The sequence below is a fragment of the Lampetra fluviatilis genome, chromosome 10, assembly GCF_964198595.1.
Source record: "Lampetra fluviatilis chromosome 10, kcLamFluv1.1, whole genome shotgun sequence".
NCBI lineage: Eukaryota > Metazoa > Chordata > Hyperoartia > Petromyzontiformes > Petromyzontidae > Lampetra > Lampetra fluviatilis.
In genome coordinates, this window is record NC_136284.1 from 12,343,126 (window position 1) to 12,364,599 (window position 21,474).

General features: G+C 40.4%; 1 protein-coding gene across 8 annotated transcripts in view; it reads right to left on the reverse strand.

Annotated features, from left to right (window-relative positions):
* Positions 1–21,474, reverse strand: part of LOC144934588 (prolow-density lipoprotein receptor-related protein 1-like) — a 308,957-nt gene that overhangs the window by 103,917 nt on the left and 183,566 nt on the right. For all 8 annotated transcript variants that reach the window (XM_078860553.1, XM_078860550.1, XM_078860552.1 and 5 more), the window contains 8 exons: positions 19,389–19,514; positions 14,043–14,159; positions 13,071–13,151; positions 10,065–10,232; positions 8,976–9,158; positions 7,417–7,617; positions 1,925–2,170; positions 980–1,177 (listed from right to left, as the gene is read on the reverse strand). In XM_078860553.1, the coding sequence (XP_078716679.1) occupies positions 980–1,177; positions 1,925–2,170; positions 7,417–7,617; positions 8,976–9,158; positions 10,065–10,232; positions 13,071–13,151; positions 14,043–14,159; positions 19,389–19,514 (1,320 nt within the window). The remainder of the gene's footprint in view (positions 1–979; positions 1,178–1,924; positions 2,171–7,416; positions 7,618–8,975; positions 9,159–10,064; positions 10,233–13,070; positions 13,152–14,042; positions 14,160–19,388; positions 19,515–21,474) is intronic.

Sequence of the window (21,474 nt, forward strand, 5' to 3'; positions counted from 1 at the left end):
CTTGAGAATAGAATATGAACAGTAAGCACATTTGCCATGATAACGTGGATATAATAATTCGACAATTATAACATAATACTAATAATAAAACATTTAATTGTAGAAATGGAAGTGCAAGCACTGGCTTTAAGTGGTTTGAACACTATGCGCAGATAGTACACGTTCTAATTTATAACTCTCAAAAAATGTACTCTATGGTTCTTTCGGTAAAGCCACGAAGAAAAAAGATTAAAACAAATTTTCACTTTATTTTTTATTATTTTTTTCTATCTACGTGACTTTACCAAAAGAACCATAGAATGTGAATTTCTGCAGTCACGAAAGTTAAGTCAAATCTTTAAAAAAATGTGGCCATTCCTCACATAGATATTAACTGTGCGGGCAATAAAAAGAAAACCTCAGTGTGATGATTCATAGAGTTCAATCAAATTTTCACGGAGTGATTTACCCAAACAGGTCACAATAAACTTTAAGATTGGGCACAGCTGCAAGCTCCTGGGCACATATCCAGTCGCAGTCTATCTCCACACGGGACTTGCAGTAGCAGCGGTCGGCAAAAAATAAGAAGCAGCCTCAGCACATTTGTATTTAATCTCCAGCTTAACCCTTTCCCGCTCGTAGACGTCTGCAAGTTGCGGGGTGGGTGCCCGTTCACCGCTGAATCTCGGAACGCGCAAGCGACTCAGCCTAAATTTTATTTAGAGAGGCATAGCGCCGTTGTTTTTAAAAGACAATTACTCACCACAGTGAACTGTAGAGACATGACCGCACTCTACGAAAGCTGGTGCCAGACTCTGTCACACGCCCCTTCCTGCGCATGGTCTTGTGGGAGCCTCGGTATTGATAAAGTTATTTTATCTTAATTTTTCTTCCGGTTCTGTTCCGGAATGGGCAAGGGGTAAGCGCATGAACTCGGTGCTCCCATGGGAGTAGCGGATGGCGCGAGCGCAGGGTGCGGACGGGCCGCGAGGGCACTAACCTCCCGTTTCGGAGAGCTTCCCGTGGTAGATCTTGTCCTCCACAACGTCGGTCCAGTAGAGGGAGCTCTGGTTGAGGTGGAAGTCGATGGCGATGGTGTTGCGGAGACCCGGCACCAGGACGTTGTAGTCGCCCTTGTGCAGGTCGATGCGCCGGATCTCGTGGCGGTTGGAGAAGATTATGAAAGGGACGAAAGGGTCTGCGGGCGGCCGTGCCACACGGATGGGATTCAGAAGTGGCACGCGAGCGGCAGAAGATGAAAGCGACGGCACGCGACGGCAAATCGGAAAAAAGAAGGCGCATCGAATGTTGATATTTAATTTGAGGAGATGAAAGTGGACCATATTATGTATTAAAAAAGAATACCAAAGAATTGCAATTTTAGCAAATAATATGCAAACAAAATTGCGAGGCAGTGAAATAGTCTTCCCAAGTTGCCTGTCTGTGCATACTCCCTTCACATTCACTATTTAATGGTTGATTAAAGTTTCAGATGCCAGCTCTTTGAAATACAGGGAGCTTGCAACCTTCAAAGTGATGGTCTTGCTATAACTCAGCCTATCAAAATTCATAGCATAATCTCTTAGCAATGTCATTTGCTTGGAATAAAAGGCAAAGTGTGATGACATGAAAACAAATAGAACGCACATACATTTTTTGAGAACAGACAAGAAAGCCGGGTTACTGTTTCATTTAAATATTTGTCTCAAACTCTAAAGTGTCTCAATCAGTTCAGCACTAAAATAGCCATTTGTGCGCTTCGCACAACCAGCATAAAAATATATTTGACGGATACTAGCCGCTTAATTTTTGAAAGGCAAAAGCACAGAAGCTGATAAGCGGCTCATTGCAATGACACCGAAAATCATGGCTCATGCCACCAGACGCAACGAGGCATTTTTATCACTTTTCCCACTGCTCCCGCTCAAGTTATCATCTCGCTCACCAAGGCTCTGGCAATTCTCCCCGTCAGGCATCAGCATCCAGCCGTCATAGCAGCCGCACTTGACGATGCTCTTCTCCTGTTCGCAGCGCTGGCTGCAGCGGAGGTGACGGGCGCAGTAGTCCATGAAGTCGCAGCTTTTCTTGTCCTTCCCCAGCTGCATGCCACTCGGGCACGAGCACACCACCCCTTCGCCCGGCGCCACGGTGCAGTTGTGCGTGCAGCCCCCATTGTTCACCTGACACTGGTCTGTAGGGAAAACAAGGGAGGGCCTGCCGTCAAAAAAGTGAGAGCTTCTCCACGTTCTCTCCGAGTGAGGATGGCACAGGTTTTTTTTGTGTCATCTCCATATTTTGAGGTGAGAATTCTGCATTCCTCTGGCATTAGGAGGAAAACAACAGCATGTGTTGTTATTCTCTGTATAGTACAATGTTGCTTTATCCAAACGGACCAATGAACCGCCCCCACACCCAGTGGAGTATTTGTGCATGCTGTAATGGGGATTTTTATACAAATGTTCATGAATCCGACCATTTCACATGCAGCAATGAATTCTCAATCTTGCCAAAAAGTCATGTGTTTCAAAAGTACCGTTATGCATGTTCCCAAGTTTGCGGTTTAATGTTGTCCACTCACCCTATACTGTATGTGCATGGAGGAAGCATCACTTTCTATAGATGTTCACATATAACCGTCTCCTCAGTCACCATGGAGTCACATATGTGTGACGTACTGCACCGTAAACCAAGAATCAAGATCAGTTATTTTACAGTCTGCTGTAAGATGCAGAGACATCCCAGAAGCTTCATTGTATCCAGAGAAAAAGTTGAAAATTGAAAGCAAATGTGCAAAGCATATAACACTGCATGAAGGATAAAAATTGCATCAAAGTTTTTGAAAAAACCCAAGGAACTGATTACCATGACATACAATGTAGTAAAATGTCATAATAATTGCTTTTTTTGTTAAGTAATAACTTGATTTAAAGCTTTAGTGACTGCAGGGATTCATATTCTTGGTTCTTTCGGTAAAGTCACACCTGATGATGATCGCTTGTGTTGCAGTCGAAACGTCATGAGAATTTTTATTGTTTAATATTTTTATTATTGTATTATTTCCCTACTACGTGACTTTACCGAAAGAACCAAGAATATATAAGTAATCACTTATTTATAGAAATTTTGACAAAGGGAAACAACACTGTATGCATAGCAAATATAAATCTACATTACCCATTGGCAGATTAACTAGGCTGGCGAAAAATAAATAAAATATCTTAAGAGAGCACTCAATTAATTATTCGCCACTCCTCACTTGTTTAGGGTCAGTGACTCGGTGCCCACATGACATAAACATGTCAAGTTATCGTTAATAAAAACAGACCGCACATCTTCGCCTTTATTCTACTGAGTTGAGGAAGAAATGTATGTTTTTTTAATACTAAATTGCATATGTTTGGCATTTGCCATGTTTTTGTTTCATCTGGACCACCCCTCCCCCCCCCATTTTCATGGATGACAGAGAATTGACTGTGCAAATGTGAGCTAAATATAATTTCGGCGTTCAACACGCAAAGTGCACGGACGTCAGAATAATGTTGGCTTTTCAGTGAGAATGTCTGCGGCTGAAAAGGCAATTGTTTTCTTAGTTTGTTGAGCAGCATGCATACTGTGCCAATGAAAATTCTACCAAAATCCTGCCATGTATAAATCTCATAAATGTATAAACCAGCTGAGAATGTTCTTCCATATATCGATTGTTTAAAAAAGAAAATCACTAATTTCAGATATAAAATTACATTGTGCAATATAACAAAACGAATTGAAACAAAGTGACTCGTGTTTTGAAAACAGTGCTACGGCAGATTTAAAGCTTGGGTGGTCTCGAGGTCCAGGCTGCTTGATATCAAAAATAAGATTTTAACAAGAAGTGTGTAGCAATCTCCCCAGGGAAAACACTGAAAAAATACAGCAACATATTAAAATGAATTCTCAAAGGACATCCCGTCTGCTCGCCTGTGTATGCAAGAGCTCATCATGGTTTTCACAAGCAGGCCATTTGCTGCCCATTTTCTGCAATTATTGTGGCCAAGTGTGCCCACAAATTCTCGTACAATTGCGCAAAATTCCTCACCAGAGGGTTCAACAAAATGTTGTTCCAAGCAAGTCTCTTACAGCCATATTGTTTTTACCATCAGGGCACAACCAACAAAGATTTATTTTAAAGCACAATTATGCAAGAATTTCCATGACTAACTAATATCAACATCAACTGCTTATTTATCCGAGCATGCTATACTGTTGGTGCAACAGGAGGCAAGGCTGTTGGTATGTAGATTAGTGTTCATTAAATAGTAACAGAGCTGACCTTTAAAAGCTAAAATGGCTGTAAATAAGACAAGTAATTGGCTTATTGCTGGCTTAGGACTTATGAAAAACTCCAGTGTTAATTAGATAATGGTTTCACCAGGGGGCATGCCAAAATATTAATAATAACTCATTAGTTGAAAGTTTGCCGTTAATTCGGTGGCATTAATTCCATAGCGCAGCTTAAGGACTTTGAACTACATATTATTTACATTCAAGATAAAAAAAAATTGCGTGATCAAACACCGTCATGATACATATGTATTGAATAACCTGGAACAAACATTACTTTGGAATCTTAGCTAATCATAAAACGGAAAAGCATATTTGGAGTTAACCCTGCTCATACATAAAATATGTGCAAAGATAGAGCTAGTAAAATCTTACAACTCATTTTTATAACCTTTGAACTGCAAAAGACAATATAAATGTTAACCTCATCAAGTTTGGAGCAGTGGCACAGTGCTTAGCACACTGCGTTCTGAGTAGCGCAATCCAAGTTTGATTCCTGGCCATGGCCAACGTGTACCTTCAACCCATCGCGACCAGTGTGGTCGATGACCCGACACAACTTGAGGCCATCAATCAGCCATGGGTTACACAAACGGCTGTAGGCATTTTTTTTTACATCTCAAACAAATAACAAATATAATAAACTTGCTAGCACGGCTCTGGCCTCTCTATTTATTCGTTATAAAGTAGGGCATTGTTCAAAGGTTGTCTACGATATACTTTTTTTATTGTAAGGCAGTATTTTTGACAAATTTTGGGGGTTTTGTTTTGCTATAACGATTTAGCCATGAGTGAGATACATTAAGTATGCAGACGCTGTCAACATACTATTCAATTTATTATTATTAACAATCTTATTCAGGAATCACCAACACTGTTTGCATGACATTACATTAATATTAGCATTCTACCAGCATGTCCATATACATCATAGCGTAAAGTTGTGTGCCTTGCATTTCTAAAAAAGTTTAACGATGTTGAAGTGTGAAGGGCAATGCCTTGACACTGCATTTACATCCAATGTGCCAATGCAATCAGACTTTAGAGGTAAAAATCTCATATCAGCATGACACAGATAGTTCACCAAGGGTGACTGCCAATCATGCACCAAGCCTGCATCAGAATACTGGCAGGTGTATGTTGGATAATGCTTGGAATAAAATATGGCAATTGCATATGATTATTTCATTATCTAGAGTTAATAATGTTGTGTTACAAATGAAGTCATTCTAGATTTGAAGTTATCATGACTGCAGGGATCCATACTCTTTGGTTCTTTCGGTAAAGTCACGCACTTCTTGGTTTTTTCGGTAAAGTCACGTAGAAGGGAAGTAATAAAATAATAAAAATAAAAATAATAAAATAATTCTCACGACGTTTCGGCTACAACGCAAGACGGCTGCTTGCGTTGTAGCCGAAATGTCGTGAGAATTATTTTATTGTTTTATTTTTATTATTTTATTACTTCCCTTCTACGTGACTTTACCGAAAAAACCAAGAAGATGAATCCCTGCAGTCACGAAAGCTTTAAATCGAAATTTAAAATCACGTAGGTATAAAATAAAATAAATAAAATCACGATGTTTCGGGCGCAACATGAGCGTCCGTCATCAGGTGGGACAACCACAGCAAGACACAACTGCTGAAGTGGGCAAAAGGGGCTGCTGTAACAGGAGGCTATAGAGGTGAGAGAGGGGGGAGGGAGCAAGGGGGGAGAGATAGAGAGGGGGGGTGTGGGGTAGGGGAGTGCTGAAGTGAGCGGGGCTGGGAGTGGGAAGCTGAAGAAACTGGAGATGCGGAAAAATGAAGGCAACACCATGAAGCAGTTAAGGTTTTACCTGGTTAATAACATCCTTCCAATGAGTGCTCAATGTGTATCCATCTTCTCAGTTGAAGTTATGTCTAAGTTTAAATATCTGGATGGCTTCATGAACAAACCTTTGATAGTAGCAAACCTTCGGGCTACTATATAGCCTCCTGTTACAGCAGACCTTTTGCCCACTTCAGCAGTTGTTTCTTGCTGTGGTTGTCCCACCTGATGATGGAAGCTTGTGTTGCGCTCAAAACGTCGTGATTTAATTTATTTTATACCTACGTGACTTTACCGAAAGAACCAAAGAGTAAATGAAGTCTTATTTTCGATTAATTGTTGTCAACTAAGAACTTGCATTTCTTTTATAATCTACAATGAATATTCCTTAACAGACTGTTGTTATATGCTGGACAAACTATTCTGTAATTTGGAACGAAATAATTGTCATGCTGTTTCGAGATTTACATTTTTGTGTTTTTGTCTATTCCATTTCAATACTGAATGCATGCTGAGACCTTAACCCAGCCATCCAACAGCCAAGATAACCGAGCTAGGTAGCGAGCCATCCCCTATGCTAAATAACACAGTAATGTCAGAATTATTCCTCAAACTGCAATCTGATTTCTTATACTACCTGTATAAGAAATGAGCTATTGGTCATAGATATCTATATTTCAAACACCAGCCGCTTTCTAACAATGATTGACACCTTTGTATCAACAATGTTCACACTTTGTTCCTTTCCATACATAACCAACCTTGAAATCTTCTCTGTCTCATGTATTCTGATGCATTTTAATTCCATGGAATCTGTATGTATACAGTGCTTTTCATCTCATAACGACATTAGCTATTCTCCATAAATTAATAAAGCTATGTTTCTGACTAAATGCTCATTTATATGATCCTGGATTAACAAACAAAAATAGATGCAAGTTTAGCAACTGCATCAATAACAAATATATACAATAACCAGAAATTGTGTTTTTTCTGTGGCCACTGCATGACAGGATGTGATGATCTACTTTGCTGTGTGAATGTTGCAATGCAATTTCTTTTCCTGTTGACAGGATGTGAGAAGATGAACTGTGATACAATTTGTGGCAACAGAAATAATACGTGAAAATAACACAAATCCATCAATCAACATTAAGTACAGCCGAGCTAAATATTTTTTTTTATCATGATGATCTTTAACCTGGCCGTACATATGACTGCACAAGACCTATTTTGAATGGGTGACCTTAGCTTTGCCCGAGGGCAAGCACTGCCCCCGTGCCTCCCGCCGTCAAGCTAACACGTACCGCACAGCATGCCTTCGTCAGAGCCGTCAGGGCAGTCGCTGTGACCATCGCACAGCTTCTTGGGTGGCAGACAGATGCTGGAATCGTTGGCGCAGGAATGGGAGGGTGGCTTGCACAGCATGGTTTCGCAGCCCTCCTCGTCAGAGTTGTCCTCGCAGTCATTGTCACCATCACAGAACCACGTCTTGCTGATGCAACGGCCTGCGGAGACAAAAACTTGCTTAAACCTTCGATTTAAAGCTTTCGCGACTGCAGGGATTCATCTTCTTGGTTCTTTCGGTAAAGTCACGTAGAATGGAAATAATAAAATAATAAAAAATAAAACATCATTAAATAATTCTCACGACGTTTCGGCCACAACGCAAGCAGCCGTCCTCATTCTACGTGACTTTACCGAAAGAACCAAGAAGTTGCTTAACCCTTTCACCGTTCTGAGACGTCTGCATGTTGCAGGGTGGGAGTCCTGTTCACCGCTGAAGCTCGGAACGCGCAAGCGGTCAGCGTCAATTTTTATTTAGCGAGGCGTAGCGCCGTTGTTTTTAAAGACATTGTACTCACCGCAGAGAACTCGAGCGACACGACCACACTCTGATATCTGGTGCCACACGCCCTCCTATATGGCCTTGTGGGAGACTTGGTACTGACAACTTTTTTTCTTCCGATTCTGTTCCGATGATGTACGTGTACGTCATCAGAATGAGAAAGGGTTCATTGCGTTGTAAATAATATTGCAGGCTGTCAAGACCAACTGATGCCTCTGTTATCAGAGACCAAGATTGCTTTTGGTTTCCATGGGCGATGCATTTTTGAGAAGTTTCTTAATTCCTGGTCTACCTCTTTTGAGGTTCTGCACGAGTGCATACTTGCAAAGCACTGCATATTAAAATGACAGCCCTCTTCACTCGTAACAGATATGCATGGGATTAATCTAAGCTTAGCTTGCCATTCCTCTTTGCTTGCGTGCCAACAGCATTGGACTGAAATGTAGTGCTCTAGACGATGATCTAGTGGATTTACATGCATCACTAGACAAACACCTGCATTCTACATACATATCTTACCTAATGTAATTATTGAAAGATTTACATTATTTATATATACAAAATTTCAGCATGTCAGCAGTATACACATTGATCTGTGAGGTTTTAGTCAATGCAATGGGTAAGAATAAAATTGGTGAGAAAATCTGATTCATGACCTATGCACCTTGTACTAATATGTATTTTAAAAAATCAAAACAATATTGTAATAATGTTCGCATTAATAAATCATTTTTGAAGATACATTCTTCGAAAAGAGAGGCATAACTCAGAATATGTAAATTGGCAATCATAAATTCCACAAGACAATGAATTAATTCAGTTGGGCATCTTTATCTTGAGAAAAAAAACGACTTCTCGCAAATGAACAGTCGCCCGCTCAAACGTTACTTCACGGAAAACATGTGCAAGGGGACATACTGAAAGGTTGACTTCAAATTCACGAATAAAATCTGATGAGAGACAGCATGACAAGGATGAGACGAGTCACATGCAGACATCCCCCGCTGCACCACCCACCCGTATCCCGACAGGAGAACTGCAACGTGGGGTCACAGGTGCGCACTACGCCATCGCACTCCTTCTCGTCGCTCGTGTCGATACAGTCGGTGTCACCATCGCAGCGCCAGCGAAGTGGAATGCACTGCCCGTCCGCTTTGCACTGGAACTCGTCCCCGTGGCAACCACCCGGTGGTCGGGTCGCTGAAACAGGTTGCAGAGAGACAAAACCGTGGTGACGCGGTAGGGATAAACGGGGCGCCAGCATTCTTCGGGCGCCTACAAGGGCCGGCACTACGCACTGGTGATGGGGGCGACTGCCCAAGGCATTTGGGCAGAGCCTGAAATAACTTCAAAATCTTGCCCCATTTGTGAAATGTCAACAGGGGCATCGCCTCGGCTCCGCCGTCTAGGACAGAGCGCTCACCCCCCAGCGAACAGTTCCATTGCCTGCTGTGCGAGTTACGTAATGCAAGCAAATGATTGTTTCGCGGCCCCGTACCGAAATTGTGCTGGCCCTTACCCCATGCCTATGCGATGCACAGGCAGGGGCATTATTCTGATTTGGTTAAAGGAGACGTAAAGCGAAATTGAATGAAAGTGTCATACGGAGTTAGAGAGAGATAAATGTGGCAAACGCAACGCAACTTTTTCACGGAAAAAACACATGTTGCCTAAACTTCTATTGTAGTATTCAAGCGCTCCAAGGGTAAATGTCCTTCAGAAGAATATAGCTTCCTCTTGCCATCACAACATTTTGAGATTTCAGAACGATGTTGTGGATTCTCAGAAGCTATATTATGCGATTCAAATTAATGAGAACACATGTAAGGAACTATTACATATATTATTAACCACAAAGTAATTTTATCACCATAAATGTCACAGATCACATTAAAAAAGATCTTAAGGACGTTTCCATTCGTAACAATGGACTTGGACAAGCCAGTCCTATATCGAACGGTGCCAATAAGCCACTTTTACAAAAAAAAAAGTGAAAACACGAGGTTAAATAACGAATGACCAATCCAAGCACGAGCATCACATTACAGCACGGTGACCTGCGATGGAACGGCGGCCCTCGAGAGCCCTTGGCGCATTGTGCTTTACCGAGCTTGGTGCAGTTGGGGTTGGTTTCATCGCTGAAGTCGCCACAGTCATTGTCCCCGTCGCAGGTCCAGTGGCTGGGGATGCAACGCCCGCTGTTGCACTTGAACTGGGAAATCGAGCACGAGTGGTTGCAGCCAATCTCATCGCTCGCGTCCGCGCAGTCGTTGTCTGAGGGGTGCACGAGGGGCCGACAAGAGGGGGTGGACAAGGGGGACATGAGAGCGAGAAGGGGGCGAAGGAGCGAGCGAGCGAAGGAGAAAGACGCAGGGGAAACATAAGAAATAGCGGGAAAGATGCAGAGAGGAAGGACGTTCGAAATGCGGAAAGGTGATTGGTTAGCAGTGCGCAATGAACAGTGGGTAGAAAATAATACGAGGAGTTGTAAATATGAACAGAGATGGAGAGGATGGACATATTTAAGATGTTTTTGTAAGTCGGTGTGATAGTCGATGGTAGAAAGTGGGTGTGAATAGCCACGAGGAATTGGAGGAGATGACAGAGAAGACGTGTGGAGTTGAGGAAAAGCAGGGGGAAATGTGAATGCAAGAATCGGACGTAGAAAGAGACGCTGAATGCACAAGGAGAAGATGGCGAATCGTCAAGCTGTGAAAATGATTGACTGAGCGCAGTGCTCAGCTGGTCTTTTGGAATTGCACGGAATAATTAATATGCATCATGGGGGGGGGGGGGGGGGGGAACTGAATTATAACACGCATTAGTACCATTAATTTGTTCACGTAAAATGCTTCTGACATACATTTGAATTATTAATTTATATTATTAAGAGGAATAGCATAGATCACACTGTGTACCATGGCATCATCGACATAGTCATTTGTGGCATGAATTCCGAACACAGCATTAGTTGTAAGCCCAGACATTATATTCAAGGTAATTAAGAAATAGCTGCCGTTAGCAAAAAAATAAGTCTTTGCTTATGAAAATTAAGTAGGCTACGAAAAACCTATAGAAAATTACATTGATTAAAAATAGAATGGCTCTTTATTAAAGAATAAGAACCATTCAATATCGGTAGGGAAAGTGATTGATGTTTGTTAATCTGTTAACACAGTGCACTGCAGAGAACGTGGAAGGTGTGGCTCCTAATTTAACAGCGGCTGACAGAAAATGCCATGCACGGTGATCTATGGACTACCGTAGAACATTGAACAGTGCTTTTCATCTGAGCCATCACCACAATCGTCATCTGCAAGACAGAAAACAACGAGGCTGGACGGGAAAAAAAGACACATAAATGACCCAAATAAATAAAAATTACAGAGTGTGAAATAGACAACGGCGAGATGGAATGGAGGATCATGCGTGGTTCATCACTGAAAATATACAAGCTTGGGGTGAACACATTTTTCATTTATTCGGATATGAAGATAAGAAATTTATTTATTTTGATATATGATAATGCAGTGTGTGCCTGCTGTGAAAATGGTGGTGGATATTATTTATGGTGTTATTAATATTCTATTACTCTTAGGCTTTTGTGATTGGTTCAATATACCATGTGATCGATGTTTTTTAAATATATATTTACCTATACAAGTAACATATGCATAATTCTTACACATAGCAGTTTTAAATATCTAATTTTGGAAACAAGTGCAAGTTGCACAATGGACAATGAGAATATAGTTCAATCTTGACTTTCAAGCTTTCATGACTGCAGCAATTCATATTCTTTGGGTCTTGCGGTAAAGTCACGTAAAGTCACGTAGATAGGTTCTTTGAATCTATCTACGTGACTTTACCGAAAGACCCAAAGAATATGAGAATATAGTTATGGAGACTGTAATGCCCCTTAAGACTTCCTACTGAAACAAATCCTTAAAACTTTAAGCCAGCACAACCCCGCTGAGACAGACTGAGCTTCCTCCAGCGCGTATAACACAAGAACAGGATACAGTGTTGATATTGCAACTGATTTAAAACAGGAGGATTCTTTGGTACAAAGTGTATTGTTGTGGAAAATTGAACTCAAAAGTGTAACCCAACACAACTAAAACAGCTGGTTTGTTACTCTTACCCTAACTCCAACCCTTCAACACTAACAATACATGGGCATACATAAATATACAAAATCATTTCGAAATGAAAAATTTATGTCTCCATGCTCAAATATCCATTTATGAAATTGCCCTAAGCCAGCAGTAGAAATTACACATTTACCGTGATGGGGACCAGTATCTCCATGGGATATATAAATTAAATTACTAAATACAGACACAAAGGTAATGTTTACACATTTGATGGATTTCTGCGACCGCAATCAAAACCAATGGTTCAAGCAGAGGGAAACTGGTGTGACGATATTTTAAATGGCATTTTCTTTATCACTTTTAAAGCGTACAGACAAACACACACACACGACCCCAAGCTACCCAGTCAAAGCTTTTAAAGGTAATAGGAGATGAAGCCAAGATGAGAGAGGATGAGACATATAGATGAGACAGCAGATGGACCCCACAGCAGGGTATGAAATGAAAAGCATTGGCAAATTCACACAGACACTAGAGAACACGTGTCCCCAGTGGAAGCCTAATCCTCATTCATGTATGCTGGCATTAAACCCTGATTACATGGTGTTTTTGGACCAGTAACTATTCTATAATTCTCACAATGTGCAAACAATGCCAGCTGTTGAAGCGTATTTCCTTTCGAAGACTCACAAGTCGAATTGCCTTAGCTTGATAATAATACTAGATTTTAAAATGTTTTATGAATGTATTTTACATAGAGTAAAAAAAAACTGTCTGAATAAGAATGTGGGCATTCACCCGCTCATCTTAGGAATTTCATTCCTGAACAACGATGTAAGAAACTGGCGCAATTTTTTTTATGAGATTTGCACAATGTGTTGCACGTCATTTTCGAACGACAAAGGATGAGAGGGGGGAGCAAAGATTTGACGTAGCTATTTTGGCCATTATAAAATCAACTTCAGTTCCACCAGGCATGCTGCGCAACAAGCAATGTGTCACGGCTCGAAATTACCTGCGTCGCAGCGCCAGTTCATGTTGATGCAGCGGCCGTTGTTGCAAGCAAACTGCGTGAGCGGGAAGCACGTGGGGTATGCTGGAAAGGGGCAAAAGAAATATCCATTGAGATGCGGACACACCAGCAGAGGCATACAAATGTGAAAATAAATAAAGTTCACTTTCAATAAGTGTGTAATACTACACGTTCCTCTGTGGGGTGCCCTTGCCAAGGAATGACTTCTTGAATAACAGTTGTCTTTTTTAATAATGTCTTTCCGTATACTGCTAACAAATCAAAAACTTAAAGTAAAACAATTCTTCTTTTTTTACATAAAAATACATATACTTCTCAGATCTGCTCGTAAACTGTGATTTTATGGAGGAACTTTTCTTTCACTTTGTGTCGGGCACGCAAACAATCCCAAAACTAAAATAGGTCTCAATGTGATGTGTAACATTCCACTCAATTGCACAAATCAAGTTTTAAACAAGCACAATTACGGCCTTATATAATAAAATACTTTTCTGTAGGTCTCCATTGGTTAAAATGTGACTTGTCTATAGTCACCAATTATACTCCAAAATAAGTAGACTAGGCAGTCAGGGCAACAGCACTGTAACACGCGATAACCTTGCACAAATGTGATCCTGTCAACTGCATTTAAATATGGAGTTCAAACGGTGAAACGACAGCTAATTGACAGTGGCTCATGGTTGCTATTATTGTGGTATGCATGGTCGTAGGCCCCTTGCTGGGTTAAGAGGACTCCTCTTTTCCATTAAACACCGCTTGTGCTCACTTTCAGTGGCCCCATTTCACAACCTCAAGTCTTCTTATAGTCTTGACCACCCCCCTCCCCAAAATTCCATCTTGACACGGAGACCAGACTCATTCGAGCGGCATTTTTTAACCAATCCTCCTGTGACACGGTTCTCTCAACCACCCCCATGCCGTGCACGATTGTGCCGTTTTACACCGACTACTCACCACAGGAAGGGGGCTCGTCCGAGCGGTCCCCACAGTCATCGTCCAGGTCACACTTCCAGGACATAGGGATGCAGTGACCACTGGCACAGGAGAACTGGTTTGGAGGGCATGTCCGAGCTGCCACCACGACATATGCAGGAGAGGATCACATAAGGGTAATAATAAACAGGAGTACCAATCGCATTCTTCCTATGAATGCACGTTTACCGATCGTAATGATTATTTTCCTATGAATTGTGACAACTCCTTTGTAGATACAGCTCAGTGTGTGTGTGTGTACACATGCCAACGTGTGTAGACAAATGCAGAGTAGTGTAGCGGTTAGCGTGCTGTGCTGTGAACTGGTTCTGGGCCTCTTCTAGGTCGACTCAGCCTCAAATGAGTAGGTAGTGCGGTGTGTTAACATTGCCACTCGGGAGACGGGGCCGCCAGAAATGGAGTTGGGCACCCAACGGCGCTACTCCTCGCCTTTGTGTGCTATGCCGGCCTTCATAGGTGCTCACTAACAGCACTTGCCCCGAAAATATGTTGAGTCTATATTGGAGATCTGTGTCTGTCTTTATACACAAGGCCACTGTATATATGCATGCAATGCATATTTATTATTTAAATATGGATGGGAAAAGGTGAAAGGTTATCAGAAAACGCTGCTGAATTGTACTTTTTACAATGGAATAATTGAGTTCTTTGTGACATCGTTTTTTGCTATACACATTGAATGTGAATTGCCCTCAACATGACATCTAGTTTATATATCAGTTTAGGGCAAACGGCAGCTGTACGCTTGTGCGCAATGACAAAGACTATGAAACATAATTGTGTTTACAAATCACAACATATAAACTGTGCTGACCTCCACAATCAGGTTTACTAGCCTGCAATAAAACTAACTGGAATGTGGTTTTCAAAATGTCATACTTCCTGTTTTCTAAGGTAAAAAAGAGGTCAATAGCTGGGATGAATGTGTTGACATGAAATTAGGATTGAGAAATAACACATTTTGCAATCACATTCTAATAGTTTGGAAGAGTAGGATGTGAACCAACAATACAATTTCGATTCATATTTATGATTTCTATACTGTACATATATGCACTACCAAGCACACAATATAATACACAGATGTGTACACCCACATATTCCCAAGTCAAGCATATTTCTATCACAGTAAATCTTTGTGCGGTGCAAAAGGAACAATCAATGCAAATGATGTTAGCAGAACAGCTGTTATTGTTTAATCCAATAAGCATACTTTCCAGTCGATTTGATTTGTGTTGAAAAATGCTTATGGCCAGCAGTAGAACAAATTGGAAAAAAATAGAATGTTCTGCAGCAGCACAGGCATGATCCTATAATTATATAAACAACATGAATGCAGGTAGAAGAGCCAACACTTTCTCCCAGCCCCAAACCTCGTATACAAAAGCAGCAATGCTTTCTGGCTGCCTGTCTGAAGAGCACTTTTACAAGGCTGTGGTCTGTGGAATTATTTATGTGAATAGCACCCACTGAAACTGAGGATTGCCAGAATTCAAGTATGTCCGAGGAAATCAAAGACAAAATAATTACTGCTGCAAAATGTATTCATTGGTCTCAATACAATATCATCACATCGAAAAGGTTGGAGTTTGGCAATGCGCAGTCCCGAAGACGATGGATATTGTGAAATGGGCTTTGAAAAACAAGAGCCTTGAAGTCACCGCTCAAGCATTTTTTTTTTTGCCGAAAAAAAGAGGCATCTGCAGAATACAAACCACCATTGCAAGCAATAAAAAAACGTATAAATATTCCATAGGAAGGCATTGCCTACTTGTGCATATATCGCAGCTCTGGCCCCAAGTCATATGTTTTTGGTGTTAGCTTGTGGAATGCAAGTCTGTCTGCACAGCTGCGTAAATAAATACACAATAAAGGTGTCAGCTTTTAATGTTGGCAATTAAGCTACAGGCATATGGCTAAGGATGAAATTCTCCTGGATTCCTGGTAGGCACCCCCTACAGATTTTTTTTAATTAACTGTAGCCCATTTTAGTCCAAGATGCATGTTGTTAGCACTCCCTCTCTCAATGCCAGTCACTCGCATATACCACGCTGGATACATGGATTTGCTTCCTACATACGAGCAGACACTTCTATTTTAACTTGGTTCTCATTAAAAACCAACTTGATTCATGAATAGTGGCCTAATCTCATTAAGTAAGGCTTCCGTTAAAACAAGATTTTTTTTGTGCAGAAAAGTATAGATTTATTCTGCCATTAGATTCTAATTAAAGGTAAAAATGTATCCAATTTGACAAGAGTTCCACAAAATTAAAGGGAATACAAAGGAGTGAACAGGCTTAGTTGAAGTTAAAAAGAGTTTTTAATGAGAAATCGTAAAACTAATACTGAGTATAGGATCATTTTACTGCCAGGGCTTATTATGATAAGGAGGATTTGTGGCTTTTGTGGCTACTGCGACTGAAGCCACAAAAATGCAATAAAATGTCTCATCAACTAGCAATGCAAAATTACATAAAAGTAGATTTAATATACCAAACAACATGTGGACAATACATATTTCATTCATATGCAATAATGAATTTCACAATTAAACATAAATTACCCACTTTGCTTAAAAGGTCGAGGGATCAGAGGATGTGACTGGTACATTATGATATCTGAGCAAAAAGAAACTAGATAAAAATATGTACTATCGTTTTAAAGCTCAAGAACAAGAGATGAAATGGACATTGAAACAGGCTTAGCCTACAAGATAGAGAGGAGTGTAAGCGAAGATATTGGACTTGCAAGTTACTTGAAAGTGAAGTGCTTCTAATAGAACTAAGGAAATTGAACACAGAAAATTATCACAGAACCGTGAATAAAATGACAACTAATTATTGTCACGGACAGTATACTGAAAGTAGGTGGGAAAAAAAGTGTAAACAAAAAAAACAGCGGTTAGTGATCCGGAACAAAGCAAAACAAAAGTTGTTAAAGAAGATTAGAGGTGAAAATGTAAGCAAATGTAAAATAAAGCTGTAGGCGAAATTCGACTATTATATTTGGGGGGCAGGGGTTCACTTTGTCCCTCACATTAGGACTCGTGGGTGCATACACATTTATTTATTTAGAATCTTTATTGTAAACTACTAAAAACAAAATCATAAATGTATCCAGTTTTGGCAGGGCGTTGCCCCCCATTCCATACCTCCACCCCGGAAAACTCCACCCATGAATAAAACGAAAAATACACATAACTGTACAATCATTAGGAAATACAGGGATTCCTCTACTTATAAAAGAGTTGGGTTCCAGAGGTCTGTGTCCAGAAGTCAATTTGTTCGTAAGTCCAACTCTACTCCTGTCAAGTCCTACCATGTTGTATGGCATGTACACCAAACACGGGGAATGGCTTTAAAAGTTGTATAATCTCCTGTAGATGTAGAGGCCACTGGTTCATCACGTTCTGCAGATGCAGATGCCACCACCGCCATTCTATTACGCGGCGGTTGAACTTATGACTCTCGGTCCGAACAGGCAACTGGACGTATGGACAGGTTTGTTTGTATCTCTGAAAGTTCGTAAGTCAAATGTTCGTAAGTAGAGGAATCCCTGCACCTATATAAGACCAAAGCCTCGTAATATTACGGTCAATCTGTAATGTTCACCTATCTAACAATGGCTTCACTGAAACTGGTCACTTCTCAGAGAAAACACACTGCACCCCGCACCATAAACATACCCAAACGGTATATTCTACTCTCGTTAAACTATCACAAAAAATAGACTTCCCGTTTAAACAATGAACCAATAAATAAAAGTGTATGGGTCAGGCCCAAAGCATCAACCTGGCAATGGGTGAGAATGTCTGAAAAATAGCAACAATTTGGAAAACAATATTTTAAAATTTATTTTAGAGATCTGGAATATTTTTGTATTAAGTCGAGCCCTCACCCTCATCTGTGTAAAAAAAAGTGATTTCTTTCTCATATGAGCTTTGAGTCAGCGATGGAAATTTACATTCCTTTGGCGAAGATGAGTCTATCCATTGGACAACCACTGCTGACTTCCCCACCAAACAGCACCATCGTCCGTGTAATACACCACAATTACATTGTCTGAGGTGAAAACAAGCATTCATCATCTTCTTGGTTCTTTCGGTAAAGTCACGTAGAAGGGAAGTAATAAAATAATAAAAATAAAACATAATAAAACATTTATTTTTATTATTTTATTACTTCCCTTCTACGTGACTTTACCGAAAGAACCAAGAAGATGAATCCCTGCAGTCACGAAAGCTTTAAATCGAAAGCATTCATCAGTTTACAAAAGGGTTGCATTCTTAAAAAAACATGCACAAGACAAAATTTTGTAAATCGGAAAGGCTTTTCCCGTAAAAATGTATAATAAAAATGAGGTATGTGTTTCAGACGGGCATTCCAACGTTACTCCTAACCTAAAAATATACACCGATATCACTTCTCACAAATAATGATAAAGTTTGAGGCAAACATGGTTGAGACCTCACAAAATACGGCTTCATAATGAGATACTGGGGTTAAACACTTCCTAAGAACTCAAATCATTGATGATGCTTTCATATCGTCTAAACAAACTAAGCACGTGCATCCAGCTACACTATATTGTATTTCTTGTAGGATTTTCTACACACTTATTAATATTACCTACCCATATACTTTTCAACCATCCATTTTTTGAGCTTGGATACGAGTACACTTGAGGCTAAAAGTACACTTGAGGCTAAAAAGCACCAGTGGACTGGAAATGGATCCCAGAATAACTGTCCTGTTAAACTTGCTTTGAAATTATGTCATAATTCATTAATTTCAACTGTGAATCCTCAAGAGACATTCGGTACTGTGGCCGTGGTCTAGGAATCACTCGACAATACCGAAGTGAATTGGGGGGGGGGGTTATGCTCAGGGTTAAGGTTGCTGTCTCATAAAGAAAGACAATCTACGATGAGTGAGGATTTACTTGAAGGCCACTGTGCTACAAAGTAATGAAACACCAAGAGGCACTGTCATGTTGCAAGGTTGCAGTTTATTTTCTTCATGGAGTCTGGGTAAAAAACAATTATACAGGGACCTGCCACGTTGTTTGATTGCCAAAAAAGGCACCCTATGAGCCTTAGATTAACTCAAAAACCAAGGCGTCGTCTCCGGTTCAACTTTAACAAGAGGATGGCAAATGCCCAAGGATAAACAAAGCTGGCAAGGCCATTTTTCTGCCCTTGTTTAGGCACTTGTGGGCACAGCATCACCTGTTGGACAACTCCCTGACAGGTTAGTATCTTTCTGCAGAGTGCAGTCAATGTCCACATGGTAGGCGTGTGACTAACCGGCACAAGTAGTGTTGGATTCATCCTCGCTGTTCCCACAGTCGTTGTCGCCGTCGCAGAGCCAGCGCAGTGGGATGCAGCGGTTGTTCTGACACTTGAAGCGGTCAGAAGGGCAAGTGTGTTGGTCTGCATGGACACACACAGAAGCATTAAAGCACACAAATACACAGATGCCTCAATCAGCCTTACAAAAATCTGCAGCAAGTGCTGATATGAGCAGCCATCAAGGTGGGAATTATACACATGGCAGATGGTGTGGTGAGCACCACACCCCAAGCAGTACCCCCCCACACCGCCCTGTGATGTAATTTACGCACCACATCAGGAGACTGAATTAACGAAGGAAGCCCAGGGATAGGTTAATTCAACACATGCCACCGTTGTTACCTCTGGCCAGGAATCAATCGTAGGTAGCTTGGTGAGCTTAGTTCATTATTTAAATAATAACTGTGGACATTACATTTTATTTATTGTTACCGCCAGTCTAGTGTATGTGTACTTTGAAGAAACAAAGGGCTACAAAATACCTATGCAAATCAATGAGACCCACTTAGAAATGCAAAATAACTATATACACAGGTCATCAACATGTATTGTTATCACCCTATTATAATAGGACAACTTCGAAAGTAATATAGCACTGACGCATGTGCACACATATATTCGTAGAGAAACCACGATGCATTACCGTTAAGAGTATAATCATTATAATCTCCGCCTCAAGTTGACAAAAGTACATCAGAGATGACCTTAAAGTTTGGATGAAACAACCGAGTAAGTCAATTGTTAATTCAATGCATGCATCACCAAGCAAACCTCTTGAACTAATTGCTTTCCTGGAAACCCAAAAAGATTAGCGAAATATTTCTGAGGCTTAAGAATGCATTTTGAGTTGTCGAGAAAACGATCGCCTTGGAAATAAATAAATAAATAGATTGCATTTTGCCAAATTAAATGACCTTCAATATAAAATGTGAAACTTGCAGGGCTTAATTTGCATTTAATTTAACCTCAAAGCCCAAAGGTTTCAGGTAATTTAAAGAACTGTATAACAGCATAAAATGGAGCGCACCTTAAGTTATGCGTTTTTTTATACTAAAACTATGCAAGAATATGTAAGACCATATTTAATGTGATGTTTTAAGAAATTATTTGAAACGCTGGTAGAGATCTTTCCATTACAACATTATCATAAACATAGTATAAACGTGTTACATTTTTCCCTCATGCAATAGCAATTTTGACACTGTGTGGCCAATTATTATGTACATAATAATCAATTATTAAAATACGCCAATGCATTAATCATTTTAAAATTAGAACAAATCTGCACGACAATAAGGTTGTCTTTCAAAAGCTAGGTTTAGAAATTGCACATCAATTAGCACGAATAACAAACAACACACCACCAGGGTAGGAGTGTATCTTTACCTACCACAGTGCCTATAACCCACACCTTCAAATGCAAAAACACATAAAATCATCCATTTGTACGTGGACAAAAGTGACCAATTTGTACGTGGACAAAAGTGACCAATTTCCGTATGCGTTACTGCGGAACAATTCTGGGCAAAAGTTGATCATCAACCGAACTCTATTCTTTGCTGATGAGATTCACAAGCTCTAAAACAAGTCCAGAGCTGGCGTTCTTAAACAATGCTGCATGATAATATTGGGCTGGAAGATGAATAAGCCGATGGACAAATAATTCTAGATTTGAAGCTTTCGTGACTGCAAGGATTCATATTCTTAGGTTTTTTCCGGTAAAGTCACGTAGGTAAAACATTATGCAGTCTATTCTTAGTCTTAAGCCTCACACCTTACCATATGAATAAAAAGTGTGCCGTACTTGGCCCTTCCCCCCTCTCCAACCATTATATATACGGAGTGGTAGCTCTTGTAATCTCTCATTTACTTGATACAGCTGTAGTGGCTGTGACGGTTCCACCTGAAGACGGAAGCTTGTGTTGCCTCCGAAACGTCGTGATTTTTATTTCATTTAACTTTTATTAATTTTAATGTTTTACCTACGTGACTTTACCGAAAAAACCTAAGAATATGGACAAATAATGTTTGTATTTATATA